The 21,567-nt window shown below is 43.6% G+C and overlaps 1 protein-coding gene across 1 annotated transcript; it reads left to right on the top strand.

Moving 5' to 3' along the window:
* The first annotated feature begins 2,141 nt into the window (after positions 1 to 2,141).
* On the top strand, positions 2,142 to 13,334 carry aqp9b (aquaporin 9b). The gene is made up of 6 exons (XM_018739574.2): positions 2,142 to 2,462; positions 3,584 to 3,710; positions 7,019 to 7,156; positions 7,998 to 8,116; positions 9,166 to 9,383; positions 11,462 to 13,334. The coding sequence occupies exons 1-6, from the start codon at positions 2,361 to 2,363 to the stop codon at positions 11,631 to 11,633; spliced, it is 876 nt and encodes a 291-aa protein (XP_018595090.1). The 5' UTR covers positions 2,142 to 2,360; the 3' UTR covers positions 11,634 to 13,334.
* Positions 13,335 to 21,567: the final 8,233 nt, after the last annotated feature.

Below are 21,567 nucleotides of genomic sequence, written 5' to 3'. Positions count from 1 at the left end.
ACATTGGTTAGTGTTGCATAGTCTTACAGCAGTGGGGTAAAAGCTGTTCCTGTACCTAGCTGTGCGGGTTCGAATAGACCTAAGCCATTTTGCAGATGGCAGGGAAGAGACAAGTGCCCGTGCGGGGTGACTATGATCTTTGACGATGCGCATCGTCTTTCTGAGGCAGCGTGTGGTGTAGGTGTCCTGGACTGCTGGTAGCTGTGTGCCGATGATTCCCTGAGCTGTTTTGACCACCCTCTGTAGGGCTTTCTTGTCCTGTATGGAGCGGCTGCCACCCCAGGATGTAATACACCCTGTGAGGACAGACTCCACAGCACACCTGTAGAAAGTGGTGAGGACTGTAGTGGACATCCGGGCTTTCTTCAGATGCCTGAGGAAGTGAAGACCTTGATGGGCCTTTTTGATGGTTGATGTTGTGTGCTCAGTATTTAAGTACTTTGATACAGTAAAGTTTTTGTTAAAGCTGAGTTTTTGTACTTAATAAAAAGCGGGCAGTGTATTGATCTGGGCTGTTGTCTTGCGATGTCAAGGTCTCAGGTTCAAATCCCACTTCCTGCTGTAGTATGTTTCACTGAAGGACTTCCTGTTGTAAACATTGGGTAATTTCATTTGTTGTTATTGACATAATATTCGAAATAGCTTTCACTAATAATATTTAGGTTCATATAATAATATTATCCCATCCTCGGTGTGTCCCTTCCCCCTCCGCCCTTACGCCCTGTGTTGCCAGGTAGGCTCCGGTTCCCCGCGACCCCGTGTGGGACAAGCGGTTCAGAAAATGTGTGTGTGTGTGTAATAATATTACAATACAGTATTACACCCGTGGGAGTGCAGTGGTGCGGTGGGTTGGACCACAGTCCTGCTCTCCGGTGGGTCTGGGGTTCAAGTCCCGCTTTGGGTGCCTTGTGACGGACTGGCGTCCCGTCCTGGGTGTGTCCCCTCCCCCTCCGGCCTTACGCCCTGTGTTGCCGGGTAGGATCCGGTTCCCCGTGACCCCGTATGGGACAAGCGGTTCTGAAAATGTGTGTGTGTGTGTGTGTGTGTAATAATATTACAATATAGTATTACACCCAGCAGTGTTAATCATATGATTTCACTCTAGAATATACAGTTTTCCTGTTTTTGTTCATTCATTTTAAGGGGTTTATTTTTTTCAACACTTTTCATACAGTATAATCTCCCCCGATTGGTAATGCGTTCCTGAAAAATCCTTGTGTACCGTGAATTCTCATACATTAGTTTCAAAGGTTAAAAGAAAATATTGTGAAAATAGTGACACACACACACACACACACACACATTTTCAGAACCGCTTGTCCCTCACCGGGTCACGGGAAACCGGAGCCTACCCAGCAACACAGGGCGTAAGGCCGGAGGGGGAGGGGACACACCCAGGACGGGTCGCCAGTCCGTCGCAAGGCACCCCAAGCGAGACTCGAACCCCAGACCCACCGGAGAGCAGGACTGTGGTCCAACCCACCGCACCCCCCTGGTAAGGTACTCGAGGCACTTTCCTTAATCTAAATCATGTCGTAAATAAGAAGAAATGCTTCGCAAGTCTAACTAGGGAAGGGGGTATTGTTGAATGAAGTGTGGGTGAAGTGTAATTTTCTAAACTCCGCAGCGTGTATGTCGGGGTACGACTCCAGATGAAACTATTAAAATGTGTTCCGATGTCCATTCAGAAGGGGGCAGTGTGTAACTCCGGTTAAAAGAAAATAAAATAAAACAAGCTCACTGGTGACCAGGTGGCCGTCAGTGCTGATTAAGTCATCTGTCTGCAGAAATGCCATGAGCCGTATCGAATTACCAATAAAAATATACCCATTGGTGACGTCAGGTATTATTTCAATTTATGGAACTTTCAAGTTAATTGATCTTCATGGTCATGATGTAAAGTAATTTCTAACCTTTTAAATAAGCAGCTGGACCATCCAGAGGCACCGAATTTCCCCACTCTTGTGTTGGTGTGTGACACACACACACACACACAGACACACACACACACACACACAGGCGTCTTCACAAATCGGAGTTAATAAAGGCATTATAACTTGGGCGTTAATAATGGCACTTACAACCCCGTGAGGGAGAGCAGCAGGAATAGACAACACGCACAGCGACATGATCGGGTGGGGTTGAGGGCTCGGGGGGGGGGCGTTATATGGAGAGTGGCTCCACACACACCCACATACACACGGAGACGCACACACACACGCCCGTCAGTTGCGACAGCGGACAGAGATCAGTGCCAGAGGACAGTGTCAGTGGAGTCCCCACTGACCAGTGAGTGAGCGCTCATCAGTGGACAGGGCACAGGGGAGGGGACCGCCCGTGGACAGTGAGTGAGGGACAGCATGGACGTGGAGCGCAAGAGGAACCTGCGGCAGCGCTGCGCTCTGCGCCAGCCCATCCTCAGGGAGTTCCTGGCCGAGTTCCTGGGCACCTTCGTCTTGGTTGTGAGTACTGTGTAGTACTGGACTGCACTGACTGTACTGTACTTTACTGTACTGTATTTTCCCGCGCACACAGACACACCTCCCGCTGCCCTATTAGCCTCGCCTTGTGGCCGTTATTACAAGGAGCTGCGGTAAAACCTGCCAAAACAGCCTGGTCCCCAGAACAGCTCAGCTGCATATTATAATAATAAAATATTTCACATGATAGTGTCAGAACTTGGCAGCGCTTATTATAAGTTATAATTTCCCCTCCACTTTCCGAGTGACTACAAAGAGCAGTATATTTAGAAAGCCCGGCGTGTTCTGAAGTCTCTGACTCTTTCTTTATTCCGTGTTTTTTCCCCCTCCTTGATCACTTGGCGTTGTCATGAAACCCGGGCGCTTTGATTCACCATTAATTTATTTAAAATGTGTTTACGCTCGTAATAAGGGAAAAGTTGAAGAGTTGCAGGGCTTACAGTCGGTCACCCGTACAACCCTGAAAAAATGAAAACAACATAAAATATACATGTTTTGTGCGCTCTGAAACACTTCAAATTAGTTTAAAAGTTCAACTCTTTCAAATGGTTTCACGATCATGATTTGTAAATCTGATATTGTTTATATCATATACGCGTAATTATAAGCAAACAAATGGTACAAACAGAAACAAAATAATTATATCATAGCTTGCTGCAAACATATTATGCCCTTTGATGTTATCCTAGTTTTGTTTGTTTTTTTTCTCTCTCACATGTACAGTTGTACTTATCCCCTTGTACATCATCATGCCACTGGGACTGTTGTTCTGTTCAGGGTATCCAAATACAGCCTGGAAACTCGTTTTAATACCAGACAAGACCTTTTCAGGATCTTTGTCCTTACATTTTGTCTCTGAGTTCCAGCCATCCCAGTTCAAAACACATTTCCCAGTCCATCAGTCATCAGTGTTTCTTTTTGTTTGCAACTCCTGTCCAAAGGAGCATGCAAGATTTGATTGAAAAGACTTCCTAATTTGATATGATGGGTCTGAACAAAACCAAGCCCCTGTGATGTGTTTAATTGGAAGTGGGAAATAATGCAACACCTCCTCATTTCTCTCCCACCTCCTGCACTTTCCATCGGTGGACCGTCTGTCCCAGCTGTTTGGGTGTGGCTCCGTAGCCCAGACGGTGTTGAGTCGTGGGGACCTGGGTGAGAATCTCACCATACACATTGGATTCACACTGGGAGTGATGATGGGTGTCTATGTGGCGGGTGGAGTGTCAGGTAAGTAGCGCACAACACATTCCACTTGGTCACAGGCTTACATGGAGATCCAGGCTTCTTTTGGCTCGCATTCTGAAACCTTGCACTATGCATACACAATTACTAAGCTACAAGAAAGTTACTGATTAGGTCCTGTTTACTGTAGCATTCTACACAGCCTCTCATAGATCAGGAACAATAGGATAATGTGCACTATGTTAGGAGGTCAGGTATGTTAAACAAAAATGTTGGTTTGATTGGGTCCACTCTGGTTGGACAAGCATTTCCTCTTTCTGAGCAGCAGTTCTGCTGCAATGTCAAACAGTAGTCCTTCTGCACATCACATTTCACAGGTATGCAATATGAATACTCTGTATTTATGAGGACTGTAAACCTGCATGAACCCACCCCACTGACAGCTCTTGCATAGGTTGTGTATGGGTGCAGATTGAAGCAGACCAACATGTGTACTTGTAGTCAATGCCTGAATACCAACTCCTTTCATAAAAGAGCAACTTAGGCATGACAAGAATCCCAAATTTAACATTTGGTGATTGACCTTGTTGTGGTTTTTAGATACACTTTTTTACTTTCAGGTCTCATGCTTGTGCAGTATTTCATCCTCCTGGTATGACAGCTGTTCAATAGCCTTGATAAATTACTGGAATGCCAAAGTGCTGATTATGATAATATACCATACATTAATTAAATGCTTGAGTTCTGTGACCACAGTGAAATAAACAGAAATTCTGATAATGGCAACATATTTCTTCAGTCTTGAGGTGAAAGACTTTATACCAGTAGGTTAGTTTTTGAGTTTGTAGTTAAGGGCCAATGTTATGAATTAACTAACATATAGGGTAGAAATAGTTCTTACACCAGGATATCTAGTTCTCGTTTTTTGGTATTTTTGTGATTAACATGAAGATGCGTCACACAGTATCAAATACAGGTGAACAATTTTTGTGGAAACTTACATGCAAACCTGGCCTCTTCTAGGAAGCTTGCAGGTTTCTTAGGCAGTTGTCTACTTAAAAAATCTTTTCTGATGCCAGCTATGATTTAAGTTAGTTATGTATTGTATTTTTAACTTGACTAAGGGAAAAAATATTAACTGTCAATGAATAATCAGCAAATATGATTTTAAGGGAGAAGGTGGCTACTTCACCATCTAATGAAATCATAATTATTACTATTAATCCACATCTGATTTCCCCAGCATATAACAGTGTCCTGCAGTTGCATGTTTCCTCACACCCTCTGTTCACTGTTTGTTGCATTACAGGATTGATGATAAACTAGGGTCACAGTAACCAAGAGTGCTGAAGGACCAGGGACAGCACATGAATGGAGAATGGAGGGGCAGGGGGATGGGAAACTCAGAACATGCTCTGTGGACACATTGAGCATTAGCACTGAGGGACATGGTTGCCTTTACCTCTTTGAGTCACATGAGGTGGTTCAGTTACACATTCCTTATACATAAGTGCTTCTTAGTGTCGAATGATAAAGAGTGGAGACTGGATTTACGAGACCAAGTGCTGTTTAATTATGTCCAGGAGGACTTTATTGGGTACATTCCTCTGGGATTATTGCAAAAAGAGACACTTTCCTCCGATGGTAATAATGATAGTGAAGGACTGCGAATCCCTTGAAATGTCATGCACTTCTCTGTAATGGCAAAATATGGATCTGGTTACGTGTTTGTGAGAGATGTTCTGGGTGTTCCTGAATGTCTGTTGCTAATTGAATATTGGCATATCAATAAGACAATGCTTTCCTTTATTATACCGTTAAGAAAAAATGGTAATTATAGCTTTCCTTTGCTCCTACCCCTAGAGTGCAAATTACAAATTAATATTATGATCTTAATGCCAACACTCTGTATCTTTGCCATGTTAAAGCTATTTTTGGAGGTCTATCTAAACATAAGTACATTTCTCTTTTCACTGTCTGGAATGTGACAAAAGCATAGGGAAGATCAAGCTGTAATGCGTCGAAAATTCACTGGAGCCAGCAGAGCACGGCTCCTTTCAAATGGAAAAAATATGCTGGGGCAAATGGTGCCTTCCTGGTGGGCTTTTGTGTGTTTGCACATCATAACACGGACATTGATCAATACAAAAGCAGATCAATTGGAATAAATATGTTTCTTGTGTACAAATGATCATTACTTTCTCATTTACTGGAACCTCCATGTGAGTTACATGAAAGAGCGATCTACTCTTATCTTGAAAAAGTGATCAAAATTATGCTATGCTTCTTTTGTACAAACACCTCGTCACATGTGGGTCTCATGGGCATTGTTTGTTTACATTCATAAGCAACAGGCTTAAGTTCTCTCAAATGAAAGTGGATGGCAGAGCTGATTTAGTAGTATGTGCGCGTAGCATTGCGCCAGGGTCCGACTGCAGTGGAGCCTTTCACCAGGCTTGCTCTCCTATCACCTGGCTCCATCCTACACTTTTAGATCCCATGCAAGTCACCCATGTGACTCATAGAAGCTTTTATTGGCAGTGAGGTGACATCTGTAATGATGATCTCTACAAGCTGGGCTAAAAAGCTTTTCTGGGCCAGAGGTCCTAAGAGAGAGTGGAGGAAGTGAAGGGATGGGGCTTCCTCTGCTCTGAGATGTGATCTAAGTGTGTGCCGTGGGCTACTCCTGCTACCCAGTCATTTAAGTGTACCTTAAGCAGCTTTACAAAGATTATGTCAGATCCAGTTTGGGTGGGGCATGTCACCCTGTGATTATGGACCCTGTTACTTCGCAGGTTATGGATTACCACCACACCCCTGCACTGTTAGGCCCTGCAGAGGTCATACACAAGCCTGGGGGCTTGACAAATGGCTTGGTAGCTCCATTGATCGTGTGCTTGTTCATCGTCCTTGTGTGCTATGCCAGCGACTGAACCCATCCTACCCGCATGCCTCGGGTCCTGCCCAATTGACAGGGAACCATGGCGCAAACAAGTTTCACAGTCCAGACTGGGGCGGGGGGGGGTGTTTATTCCTGTCTAGTGCATCACTGTCCTTTTGATCCCAGAGCACACTGTACACCTAATATCACACAGTAGCACACTGCTTCAGTCTGGGGGTTTGTCCTAATAAAGGGTTAGTTAGGGAATCCCTTGTGCACAGTAGGAGCAAAATATAATCAAGCTATTACTACGGAGCTGGAGTGCATTAATCTCAAATGCAGCAGACCAACTGCAAGGAGAGCTGAAAACCTTAAAGGGAATGAATATGTATCCATACCCAGAAATGTATGTCAGAATGCAGAGCTGGGAGTGAAGGAGCCAGTTAACCCATGTTTTTCTCCTTCCCTCCAGGGGCCCACATCAATCCGGCTGTGTCACTTGCTATGGTCATTTTGGGCAAGCTCAAGGTGGCCAAGTTCCTGGTGTATGTCATAGCACAGTTCCTGGGTGCCTTCGCTGGGGCTGCTGCTGTCTTTGGGCTCTATTACGGTGGGTTCCATTAACAGATGCTGCAGGATACTGTAATTCTGATTTTATCTCCCATCCGGGGCGTTACCATGCTAGGATCCAGCTTGCTGAACCCCACTTGGGACAAATAGTTGTAGACATTGTGTATCTGTCTTTGAGGATTGAGCTTATGTTAAGAATGTGTTAAAGCTAGCATGTGTTCTATTAACATATCCATCACTGTTAATGATTTTGTAGTCTACCTTTGCTATCATTTGTTCTCACCAACCACACTTGCTTATTGTACCAAAGCGTGAGTGAGGTATTTCACCAGAAATGCAGTTAGACCGCTCAGTCAGCGTCCCCTAAGCCCTAGTCTAAAATGAGGCAAATGGACACAATACTGATCCATATTACTGTTTGCACTAAAGTGGCCCTTTGGGTTCCTCATCAGGAGGTATATTGAGTCAACATCAAAAAGATACTGTGATGTCTTGATCTCCTTTCCCATCACATGGGAAACACCTTCCCAATATCTCTCCAAGAAGTCCAGAGGATGTATGCACACCATCAAAGCTGTGCGATCAGAGGGATAAACAGTCTTTTTGCAGTATAAATTATAGACTTGCAGTACAACATAATGGATTTTGAAATTGCAAATCATCCACTATCTATTATTTATCTGTCTATTGTCTATCAGAAAACACTTGATGCCTGTCAGTTCTGTATATGGCTATTCGTGAAATATATACAGTAGGGGCAAAAACGGTGGTATTGAATGTACTTTGTGAGTCACGTGTCTGCATCTGTAGCTCTGAATCTGTTGTTTCACATTGCTTTGGAGAAAAACATCTCCCAAATGAAAGTAAATTTACTCTTTCAGATGCCTTCATGGATTTCACAAGTGGAATACTGTCAGTGACTGGCATAAATGCCACAGCGCACATCTTCGCATCCTATCCCGCTAGGCACCTCTCGGTCCTCAACGGATTCATAGACCAGGTGAGCCAAGAGCTCATCTGCTTTGCACAGAAGTGAAACGAAGCACAGAAACTTGCTTTCTTGAACCTGCCCATTGATGTTTGCCGTGTTGGTATTTGTCCGATCAGTTTTGCGCGGCATGAGAAATGTAATGATTAACTTCCTCGGAAAAGTAGTTAATATGAATGCATTTACAGCACTCTTTCACAATCATTTACAGCTAAATTGCTGAGACTCACAACTAAGTAAACCTTAAACCACAAATGATGGTAGTGTCAGGCATTAAACGTACAAGGAGTCCAATTCAGCCATCTTCAGGTGGTGAAAATGCATTCTCAAACTCCTGTCATATGAATTCCAAAAAAGCAACTTGTGAAGTTGGTGAAAGGGGATGACCCAACATTCGCCATACAATAATAACCGAAGGGCTAATTTTGCCACTGGATAATAGCACTGCTGAGGGACACATCACAGTAAAATACAGCATTGAAAAGAAAACAAAAACATGGTAGAATAGGGTAGCAAAAATGCCTTGCATAGGCATGTTGTACTGTTTAATTGATCACAGCATACAGATAGATTCGACTACACAATGTTAATGACATTTCACACGTTGCTATTAATCATGTTACGGCTAATGGTATCTACAGGAGCAGACACAGTGCCACACGATGCTAAACACAAAGCTAAATCCCCAGTTTGCTGTTTTTTGGTCATTGCCTGTAGGACAGGTCTGAATTTCGGAAGCCGGTCATTCCAGCTCAATGAGTAGATTTGCTCTTTCAAACAGACGGCTAGTAGAGCAGACTTTGAGCACTTAGAATTGATTGTCCCACTTCCAGAAAGTGCATCTCTGTGCATCATTAATTGCTGTTTATAAGTTGTTCAGTGACACTTTGTTTCTGTTTTCCCAGTGGAAGCTGTTCCTCTGAGGCCTCTGTTAGAACATACATAAACATGAAATGTGTTGCTGCCATATACGTTTATTTAAGATATCACCACAGAGATTCAAAGAGGATGCAGGTTCAATGCAGTGCTAACAAGTTCATAGTTATTTGTCTGCTACCCAGGTAATAGGGACTGGTGCCCTTGTCCTGTGCATCCTGGCCATCATTGATGGGAAGAACATTGGAGCACCCAGAGGAATGGAGCCGCTGGCTATTGGCTTGATCGTCATGGCCATTGGGGTTTCCATGGGGCTGAACTGCGGCTACCCCGTGAACCCTGCCCGTGACCTTGGCCCCAGGCTCTTCACCGCTGTGGCTGGATGGGGCATGGAGGTGTTCAGGTAACCTTTGCGAAAGACACATTGTCACAACTTCAGACCCTGTCAGAAGGCACCATCTCCAACATCTGTGAGAGTGGCACATTGTGTAGCGGTTAAAAATCCAAAAGAGTCAGCCCTTAACAGAAGCAGAACAGAAACTCTTGTACCTAAACAGAACTTTGAGACATGGGAAAATCTACCTAATTTATGGGTAGAATCCCAAGTGTTTTTAAAAATCACCAGCTTTTCTTTTTATTGATAATGTCAAGGTTATCCTTTTTTTACATTTTGCATAAACAATTTTTTTTTTACATTTTTACATAAAATGCTCACATTTTACATATGTAAGCATCAACAACCCTGTATGTGACCACATGATAACCTTGACTTTACTCTGTCTGTTTTCCAAAAAATCTTTGACCTACGAAAGGTCTTGTTGTCAATTTGAGTATTTATTTACTGTCTTTGTTGCCAGCTGGTTAAAGGTAATAACTAATATGCCTCCACCCCCCTTCCGACCTTGGTCATGGTCCACAGTAAAAAGACTTTATTCCGGCACCTACTGACAGCTGAAAGCGCCCATACTAGTTGTTCATGTGAATTTATCTGTTCAGTAAGTGGTGGTTAGAGCCACTGCCTTTGGACTTGAAGGACCAAGGTTTGAATTCCCCAGCTATGTAAATGGGTAAATAATTGAAAGTAGCTGAACATTCAAAGTCACTTTGGAGAAAAGTGGCAGCTAAATAAATAAATTTAAAGGGGGAGGAGATGTGATGTTAGGTGGGAATAAACAACTCCAGTCCAGATCAACAGAGTGATCCTCATCCCACTGGAGCCAAGCTCCCTTTAGCTGAGAAATAACTTGGCAGCAAAATGCACATGTTTTGTTTGAAATAGAAATGAATATACTGTGGTGCGCAGCACCCTAGGTTCGGATGGGACGAAGAAGGACGCACAGACAGTGTTCATTTTGAACGTTTTATTGGAACACCGGCACACAGGGCAGTAATGCTCTCGGTCCAAGGACCCCTGTTCCTCAAGGACCTGCGCCTCCAGCCAGCCTTCCCAGCCTGCTTAGCGCCCCAAGTCTCTCTCTCCTTTTCCACAGGCAAACACAGTCACCCCATTATTTTCCCTCTAAGTCCCCCTAGTGGTTGAACATTTATTTACATTTTTCCCACTTAATACAACTATTTACAATAAACACATCTTCCCGCTCAGACTCACGGTCGTTGCAATACGTTTGAGTACATTTAAGCTATATATTGCAGATATATACTGTACGTGGTAAAATCTACTATCGATTTAGACAGCAAAGCCCTTTAAGCTCCTTCAGCAGGAGGATCTCCAGGTTACACGATAGGTAGGTCAACAGAATTGCAGGTAACAGTGAACCAAGCAAGACTGCAGAAGAAAGAAACAAAAATATAGCTAGAGGCGGCTGTTGTCTCTGAAAGATACATGAAAACTAATAGGAGGCTGGTGCTATGGGGGAGTGCTCATGTCTGGGCTTCACTGGCCTGTGGTCCCCCTTCAAACAATTATAGCTCATAATCCTCCTGTGCTCCTCAGCCTGCCTGGAGGCTTAAGATCTAAAGGCAGCTTGCGAGGACTCGGAGGATTGTTATTGTCCCGGCCAAGCGGCGTCTGCACTACCGATGCCTTTGGCGGAAAGGTTCTTGGCTAATGTCTCTTCACACAGAGCTTAATCTCATTCTCCCAGATCACACCGAGAGTAGGCAGAAAGCCACTTCCCCTGTCAGGGCAGGTTAAGAACATACAGCACAGCACTAGACCCAAGTTAAGGGCACAGATAGTAAAGTAGACATCAACAAAACGTGGTTTTACTAGTCACCGGTATTATGGCCTAATTAAGGGATTGGAAGGGAAAAGGTGTAGTGATTAAACAGAGACAGGACACAGAGGAACAGTCTGTCCAAGGGAAAGATGCTGTTGGCTGGGTTGCCAGAGACCGAAAAGTGGGCAGAAACAAAAAATTAAAAAGACTGGAGTAATCTAGCTGGGTACACATGCTCAGGTATGTGTGAGACAGTGAGTGTACTACTCATTGCTGGCATGCAACCTCCTCATCCCTACAGCACAGCGGATTACTGGTGGTGGATCCCAGTGGCGGGACCTCTCGTCGGAGGGGTGGTGGGGGCAGTCATCTACTTCCTCTTCGTTGAATTGCACCACACAGAGCCCGAGAAGCAGCAGGAGGACGAGGACAGCAGCGTCAAGGACAAGTACGAGATGATCACCATGAGCTAGACTAGACCTAGCTCCTGCCCCCCATTGGACAAGAAGGAAAGGGGCCCAGCAGCATGGTGCAGTCTCTCACTGCCAGTTTCACTCACCTGAGAGCAGGCCTCTTTCTTGTCCCATTTCTGAGAAAAAAACATTTTCTTAAACCAAGCGAGGAATAAATCCTAACTTCCAAACTCCCTCCGTTGCCTAAACATACCTTTTGTCTACACGTCATACTCTCCTGTTAATTTTGAAATAACTAATTAGGGGCTCCCAAATGTGTTTGTAATGCAGGTCATTACACCAACACTCAACAAAACTCATCAAACTTGACAGCTCGCTTTCAGTGCTCTGGCCATTTGCTCATTCACAGGGTAACACACCTGTCATTGCCCTAATGCAGGCGTGTATACAAACGCTGAGGTCCATTTATCTTCCACAGAGTGAAAGCACCTCACCCACATCTTTCCCAGGCATCAGCTGTCAAGTTAATTCGAACATTAAAAGATGCTTTCCTGACCAAAAAAAAATCACAACCACTTTGTAGTGGATATAAAGATATTTTCAATGACCTGTTCCCTGCTCCCATAGCTGTAGTGTGTTCCACGGCATCATAAATATTTCACACTTCAGTGAACACTTTACCCTGAAATCAGTGATGCAAGAACCACATGCGTGCCAGCTCTGCACACATGGATCGGCACATGTGATAACTCAGCCTTAATGTGTGTTACACGAGCAGTGTTGAAGTCACGCTTCCAGCTTCTGCTTTTATTTCGAATTGAGCCAAGATTCACGATGCACCATTTTAATTAATTCTTCTTTTGACAGTTGTGTTGTTTTATGTTGCTGATAAACATCTTGCCTCTCGTCGGCAGAGCAGTGAGGTGGAAATAAAAGCTGCTCCCCTGAACCAGAGTCAGAAATAAACTACTGTTATTAAAATTATGACTGCTACAGTTGATCATAAGATGGTTTACTTTATGACTCTCTACCTTGTTTGAGGTTCTGCAGCTGCGGTCTGCATCATGTGTCGGATGTTTTCTATTTTGATATTTGTGTGGGGTGGGTTCCCTGTAATGCCTGTAGGTAGTGGCGGACACGTGTAGACTAGAAACGTGGGATTTTCCAGCGCTCTGACCCTCTAGCCATACATGTATGAAAAGAGCTACCAGACTGCCTGAAAAGCAAGACCAGGACAGGAGTTTATCCATGAGTTTTGGGGAATTGCTTAACCCAAGGGAATTTGCCTTCTGTCAGTTTTATTCAAATTTATAGTTAATTTACCTAGAAGAGGCCATGGTTTATTACCAAAAATACAGAATAGGGAACTTGCAGCTGTTAGTATCGGGGGTCACTGTTCACTCCAGCCGTTAAGAGCATTCTCACCACATCTGCATTTTACACAGATTTACCTGCTATTCACCTGTTCTCAAATTCTGATTGTATACTTCAATAATTTTTAAAAAGTAGATTTATGGAGTTAAAGTAGTTTTTTAGAATGGTTCATTTTGTTTTACTTTCTCTTTTGTGTTTAATTTAACTGAATGATCATTGGATGATGTTCGGTAGAGGATGAGGATGTGTGCAGTCTTGTTTTTGTTTCGTGGAACCACTCTTGTCATTGTTTTTGCTGATTAACTAATTGTACTTTTTGTTTTTAAAAGAATGTGCAACTGGAAATGTAAATGGTAGATTTTGCAGAAATAAATGCTTGAATATGTATTTGCCCCTGTGCTGGTTGTCATAATCGAAATCTGTCACCATGTTCTGGTAACAAATTTGGATTTTCATTCTTGTTTACCAACTCAGTGGTATAATCCAGTGTACTGGGACTCGGCCTGGCTTTGCTTCGCTCCAGTTGTACGGGATGTTATGTATTGATACGCAGCTGCAGATGTGAACATTTCATTGCAGGAAGAGAGCTGCTGTGTTCAAGGTCTCTGCCACTCAGTCAGCCGTGACAACGAGAATTGACTAAAATACATTAAAAGGCAGCAACTGGTAGGTCTTATGTAACAGTCTTGTACAATAGATGAGGCATGGTTTCTCTCGTCACTCCATCGTATCAGGCCTGGTTCCCGTGCACCTCCTTCCTGTACCCCCCAGAGCTCCTGTTCTCAGGAAACAGTGAGTAATGGATGGATCTCAGATCACGCTTTCTGCTGGTGCTGGTTTGCGGCGACTTGTTCACTGTATACGAGCTCCCCAGATTGACTTAAAAACAGTTCTTCTGGCAGCACACCATTGCCTCCTGTGCTTACATGTAAGGTCTCCATGCTGACTGCAGCATATCTTGCTTGCTAAATTCCCTCCTCTGGTCCGGTGCATCACTCCACTTGTCTGGACTGCTCTGTCGTGTGGACACAATAGACCACAAAAGTGCTCTCTGCTTCAGGTCTGGTTTGGTTCAAGGCCCATGAATAAGGACCTTTGAATGTGGGTAGAATGAGTTAACCAACTGCTGCCCGACTGCCCATCTCACACCTGTTAGAGCTGGTCACTGGTGACCCCCTTCATCACCCACCATCACAGGCCAACCAAAACCCTGGCAGCAGTGTACATATTTTTTGCAACCATGGCCCTGCGAGTAACTTCACATTTGTAATTTGCAGTAAAATAAATTCTTTTTTTTAAATCTTATTTTAGTACAGCCTCAGTCACACACACACACACACACACACACACACACACACACACACACACATTTTCCGAACCGCTTGTCCCATTCAGGGTCGCGGGGAGCCAGAGCCTAACCTGGCAACACAGGACGTAAGGTCAGAGGGGGAGGGGACACACCCAGGAGAGGATGCCAGTCTGTCGCAAGGCACCCCAAGCGGGACTCAAACCCCAGACCCACCGGAGAGCAGGACCTGATCCAACCCACTGCGCCACCACGCCCCCCAACAGCCTCAGTCAATATGTAATAAATGCATCACATGCAGGGAAGAAATTGGCAATATCTCCTGGTGGTTTAATCAGAGGCAGATTAAAATGTTTCACCAACATGCAAAATCTGTCAAATACTCACATCTATCTTATTTCTAACCAACTTTAATCCAATTGTAATAACAGTTATGTGCCTGATAGCAGCAATAATATTACATGGCACTAAAAGCATAATGATAGCAATCTCAAATCTCGATGTGTGATCTGTCCTTGGGGCGAACAGCATGGTCTATAAGTCTGCTGCCTTGCATTTAGAAGGTTTTTGAATCTCACTCTTGCTCTATTGTCCTTGATCAAGGTACTTAGCCTGAATGGATGCAGTGAGCGATCCCTCCCATATGAATGGGTAAACCATTGTAGTTGATTATCTAACAGTGTAAGTCACCTTGATCAAAGGTGTCAACTAAATAACGGTCAATAATAATGAAATCTTCCTCAGATCCCGCACACCTTCGAGGTCACGTATCACCTCAGGGAACAAGAGTCACCTATAGAGACTGTTGCTACCAGCAAAACAGTCCATCTCCACTCTGCTGCTCATGTGAACCCCAAGTTGCATTGGTTAAACCAAGTAGGTAAAAGAAGAATCAAGTGTGTAAATCATAATCATTTATTAATTTTACAGGTTTATTTTAATATGTACATTTTATCTGTTGATTTTGATGTTTTATACAAGAATAATCGCCATGCTTATCAGGTTCACATACTTTCAAGCAGCACTGTATGAGATGACCACACTCAACAGATCATTTCTGGGACAAATAATTCTGCAGTGATTAAATAACTTCAGTTCCAGTTCTAATACATACTTGACATTTTCCAGTATATTTGTGTGTTTGGAAAGTAAAATGTAAAACTTCACCCCATCTAATCCCCACTCAAGGGATCACGTCTGACTACAGCTCCACACAGCAGATCTACACAGGCTGTGTGCTGCTCCACGGCCCAATATATTGGCATGCATGATGCACAGAAAACAAGTTCACTACCCCAGGCAGCCTGGTGCACTGATTTATATGTCTCCTTGGGGGACAAAATTCGCATTTTAATCAACTTCTGTATTTCATGCCGCTGTTTTTGTGCATGGCTCAATTAATCTCCGCTCCTTTGAGAAGCAGCTGAAACGTATCCCTTCATATGCAAAACAGAACCAGAGTATATATTTTGACATTCCATTCAGCTTAGAATCTCGATGTCTTTTTTTTAACCCTCCACATCTTTCAGTTTCAAAGATCAGATTGCAGTGCTAATGATTTCAGGCAGCACCTTCTTGAGTATGTGATGGCCAAAAAATTCATGGCGGTTATAACCAAGGACTAATATTTCCTGCAGAAACAATTCGGATACAGGGCTGATGAAGTGGACTGAAAATGGGAGACTGGGTAAAAAGGTGTCTGTTAGAAAGGTAAATTGAGGTGAGTTACACATTGTCACAGAGCTCTGCTCTGCTCTCTCCGGTGTGTCCACGAGATAATGATTTCAGCTTACTTCAGCAACAGCAACTTCAAAAAATTTTGTTCTACTTCTCTAGCAGTAAATTTGCACTGTGGCAATTTTGGGTTTACTCAGTGAGGTGATGCCTTTGTCTAAAGTAACAAAATGTGTACACTGCTTACAATTCTTCAGCCATTTGTGCAGCAGGATATTCTTACTGTTTTCACTGAGGATGTGTCTTGCTCAGGGGAACTATAGCAAAAGCAGGGATTCAAACCCAGGGCCTCAGGCAGCAAGGTGACAAACCACTAAGCAGGTAATTAAAGTACTAAGTCACAGAATGCTGCTCCAGGCCCCCTCCTAGGACACTCAACCTTCAGAGTACACATCCTGCGCCACCTGCTTTATCCAGGTTTCTAAAGCTCCCACAGATGTAAAACTACCATCTTCTGGTGACTTTTCAAATCTTTTAAAGCTTTATATTTACATTTATTCATTTAGTTGATTCTTTCCTCCAGAGTGACTTACAATGTTAATCAACCTACAATTATTTACTCATTTAAACAGCTCGGTAATTTTACTGGAATGATTTACATATACATGTACAGGTATTCATTTAGCAGACACTTTTCTCCAAAGCGACATACATCTCAGAGGAAATACAATTTGTGTATTACATTAGGAGAAAGAGAGACATAGAGGCAGATGTGTGATTCTTAAATGAACCTAATTTGTTTCTTTCCACTTTATGCACCGATGTTTGTCACACGAGTAGGTGCATAAAACGCAGGATAGATGAATCCTGATCACCTTCCTACAATTTTTTTTATAAAGGTACACAAACATTTACATATGATACAGGAGTAGGGCCTATGTTAGAATAAGAATCTTGCTCAAGGGTACTACCTCTACTACTAGCTTTCTCAAGATCCTTTGTATAACCACAGGGCTGTTGGTGTGCCAACAGTCAGTCAACTTTAAGTGGCCAGCTGGGTCTTCAGGTAGGAGCACCTGAGACCCAACACCACATCATCCCCCTGTGTAGGTGACTGATCTTCACAGTTTGTATGGATGGTTAAGTCTGAAGAGTTTCGCCAGCTTACGATGTGTGCAATCCACTGTTATCTGTGAGATGTCAACTCATCCAGTTCATCCATGACAATCATTGGTGGTTATTCAGCTCACTTATTTTACCTTTCACCTTTCAGGCATAGCTTTGAAGCCATCTCACATTGTGTATGGAGTTTGCATGATTCTCCCATATCTGAGTGGACTTCCATTCACAATCCAAAGACGTGCATTTCAGGTTAACTGGTGACTCTTAATTGCCATTAGTGTGTGTGTGTGTGTGTGTGTGTGTGTGTGTGTGTGTGTGTGTGTGTGTGTGTGTGTGTGTGTGTGTGTGTGTGTGGCGACCCTGCAACGGACATTTATCCTCCTAGCCTATTGCCCAGGTGATTCCAAGATAGGCTCCAGATCACTGTGACTGACAAGGAAAGACAAGCATTTCATGAAAATGAGTGAAATGGGTTTGTGATTTTATTTTTGTAATGTGCAGTATAAAAATGTGATAAAGCAGAGCATAAGAGGTTGTCAGGTACTTGTACGGCATATTAGTGGGCCAAAGCTCAGGTGAAGGGAACGACTAAAAGGAGCAGAACTCAATTTCCCACAGATGAAGCAATGATAGAAGATGCACCCGGAATAAGAAATGCTTTGGTGTGAACACTGTGATGGAGGGTGCCTTAGTGGCTTCAATCAAAGTGACTTACTTGATAGGAGGGAGAAGTGGTAACAGAGATATCATCCTTCAGTGACCATTATCCGAACTGTTCTTTCATTTCCCCACCGCTGACCGTCTTGGCATCTCTCTGCAAGAATAGTCTCCATGTCCATGTAATCGTGGCAATAATGAGCTTCCCTTCTCCTGCTGGAGTGATGGGGAATTTTGACAGATCTCATCAGAACTCATATGCGGAAATTTAATAAAAAATGCAGATTTGATCAAACGGAATAGATTTGTATCACAGTCTATGGTCAGAGTGGCTACCCACAGCTCTACAATGACAATAAACAATATTAGCTTACTGTGAGGTGATTATAGAGCTCCTGCACTTTGAGTCAGTTTGACAGAGCAATTATGCAAAAATGAAACTCAAGTTGATTAAACTGACAATGTAGAACTATAATAAATTTGACCAATATTGTATTGACTCAGAAGGGCACAGCACTGCAGTGAGTAGCACCAGTGCTTCATAGTGTGTAGACTCTGGGTTTGGATGTGGGTTCGAATCTGGCTCTGGCTGTGTGGAACTTCTGTGGGTTTCCTCTCACAGTCTAAAGATATGTGTTCCTAGTGAAGTGTAAGGTGCCTGTGTGCGAGTGAAAGTGTGTATGATTGCCCTGTCTTGGACTGGTGTCCTGTCCATGGTGTCTTAAGCCTCACACCCTGAATTTCCCAGGGTAGACTTCACACCTGCAGGACCCTACATTGGATAAGCAGTTATTAATGATGGATGGATGGATGCATTTGACTGAATTACAATTATACTCATTAAGAACAGATTCCATCATTAGTTTTTTCTCTTTCCAAAAACAGAGAAAAAATAGTAAGATTTCTGGTAGCAGTATTCTCTGAGATAATGTAAAATAATTTCCCTTAGCCATCTTAGTTTTGCATATTGCAATATGCATATACTACATAATACTATAAGACATCTATCATTTGATAAGTGTTCCAGCTAAGAGTGGGTACAGAGAGTTGCATAACAACCTCCTGTTCATGATGTTCTGTCACTATTCATTCAAGGTCCAGTCCATCAGCTCTAAAGGTCCACCTGCCCACTTCAGTAGGACCGAGGGCGAAGAAGGACTGGAGAAGCACTGTGACCCTCTGCGGAAAATACCAAAGCAGTGTCACGGCCTCCTTATTGCCTCCTCCAGACAGCTGAGCTCATGCAGGAAATGATGTTCACAATAAATCACAGTAATGTTTGCTTCCTGTCACACAAACAGGAGAGAGTGTGAAGGACAGCACACAGTAAAGGATTAGTGAAATGGAAACTGAGGCACATGGAATGACTGGAATGTCTACAGCACACGGTACAGGGATGCTCTTCGGGGTCTTTAGCAGGGGGGCGTGAGGTCACCTCCACCTTCCTTGTGTCATTGTTGAGGGGTCAGCCTGTGGCCTCACCTGTACTGGACCACAGATGGTTGCACAGGGCCCAGCTGTGTGCTTCCATATTTGCATGCTAGAAGCAGAGGATCATGGGTAGCAGACCACATGTTAAGTGGAGCAGAGTGAGCGAACCAGGAGCCCCGCACAGGCGATCGGCACAGCAAGTGCAGAATCACACCAGCCTGATCCACATGCTTCTGGCCTGGAGCTGCTCACACACAGTATATGTACGTGAACACTGTGCCCGCCACTCGATCCTGCTGATCACTCTGGATATGGATACTATGGAACGATGAGGTGCAGTTGCCAAAGTGTGGCAGCTGGTCATGACACAGTAATCAGCCAGCAAAACCACTTTCAGACCATCAGAAGGTGTTCCAGGTGTGTGAGCAGGAGAGATGGGAGTTGAAGTGAGAACGGTTGGACAGGGACTATGCTTGCGTGCTTTCAGCTTTCGGCTCTGTCCTTTGTTAGCTACCCATAAAGGTCCAGGAGGAGTATTACACAACAGCGGCTTCGATATCATGCTCCGCACTGTTTGTTATATAACCAGATTAACTTCAAATGACCAAAGGAATTGTAAAGAGCATAGCACATGATTAGAGAGGAGGTACGAAGTCTGAGGAGAGATGATCTTCTGGTTGGTGTGGAAGCCACAGAGCTGATGTGTCACCATGGTGCCCAGGAGAGACTTGGGGTAAACTGGCAAACATTTCATATTATGTCAACCCCAGAAAAACATAGACATGTCACCAGAACTCCTCAAAGGTTTAAATGTTATTCCGGGTAGTGTTGTAAAGGGAACCTGTTGGAAATTAAAAACAGAATTTAAACATACTCAGAAATCTTTAGAAAAAACATTCTTAACCAATGAGCACTTAGAATTATACTTCTGATTTCATATGCTGTAAAGAATACATAATAATATAAGAATATCATTGTGATAGAATAGAATATCTATAAGAATACATCAATAGATCACTATTTGGATGCTTTTGTTAATTTGCTAAATATTAAACACTTAAGTTGTAGAGAAAAGTATATTTGATTGGGGCCAGTATTTTGTGTGCTAAAGACACAACAACGTTATTGATTGACTTTGGACAAGCACGTGTTAATTTTGCGTTTAGCGCCCCCTTGCGGCAAGAGTGCTCAAACGCGGTAAGAGAACAAAGAAGAAGAAGCCCAGGAGAGTACCGTGGCCACGTGCAGGACCTTCGAGGGAGGTCACCTCGTGATCTGAAGGTCTCCACTACAAATGTTACTTCCACTGTTGTACCCTTGACCGAGGTACATACACTAAAATGATGCAGTAAGAACACCCTGCTGTATAAATAGGCAAAATTGTCATGTTAACACTAAGTCACACACAGTGACTGAAACTGCTTGTCCCAAATAGGGTTGGGGCAAACCAGAGTCTAACCTAGCAACAGAGGGTGTAAGGCTGGAGGGGGAGGGGACACACCCAGGACAGGACACCAGTCCATCACAAGGCACCCCAAGCAGGATTTGAACCCCAGACCCACCAGAGAGCAGGACCCGGTCAAATTCGCTGCACCACCGCACCCTCTTCTGTAACACTAAGTCGCCTTAGACAATTAGTGGCTACATGAAGGCTTATATTCCAAGAAACACATTTAAGAAGACTAAAATGAAAATACTGAACTCAGAGATAGGGAACCATGATTGCAAGTGGATGGTATATTCCCCCACCCAGTTGCTCTGATCTTAACATCAGGCCTGGTGTTTGTATGGGTTACAAGGCAAGTGGTCACCGCGATGACCGATAAATAGATTACTCTTCCTTTGACTTCAGTTGGAAGTTTGTTGTTCCTTTGCTCTGTGGCCAGTAGGCATACTTACAGCTTTAATACCTGCACATGTAACGTTTATATAATCAGCAATCTTGTTTTATCCCTTTGTTCAGTGCTCTGTGTCACTGTGTGAGAATTCAACCATTGGCACATCTTTTTAAATCTGCAAACACTAGGTGACAAAGTGGAGAATGGGTAAAGAACACAGATTCATCCAGAACAAGTACTCTTGCATAGTAATAGAATTTGTGCTTCCAGTAACAGCATCCCACACCTGGTTGAGTCAGGGTTGCACAGGAGAGACAGATGTGTTTGACTCCACTCTTTCTGGAAGGCCTGCGAGTTTCGGGTTTGTGTCTGCACTGAAGGAGATATGATGTGCGGTGGGTGTGCAGATGGAGAACGCAGTCAGAAGGCTGAGACCAAGTTCACCAGTTTATATTACAGGTCAGGCCATTTTAGATCTAACCATGTGCCGTCTTGAGTTCCTTCCCTTTTATAAAAGCATGACAGCCCTGAGGACAGTATTGGCCACCACTCTATCTTCACAACACCAGACTGGAGCAAACGCTGCTGCTAT

This window comes from Scleropages formosus, chromosome 11, assembly GCF_900964775.1.
Source record: "Scleropages formosus chromosome 11, fSclFor1.1, whole genome shotgun sequence".
Taxonomy (NCBI): Eukaryota; Metazoa; Chordata; class Actinopteri; order Osteoglossiformes; family Osteoglossidae; genus Scleropages; species Scleropages formosus.
This window is presented reverse-complemented; position numbering and strand designations above follow the sequence as displayed.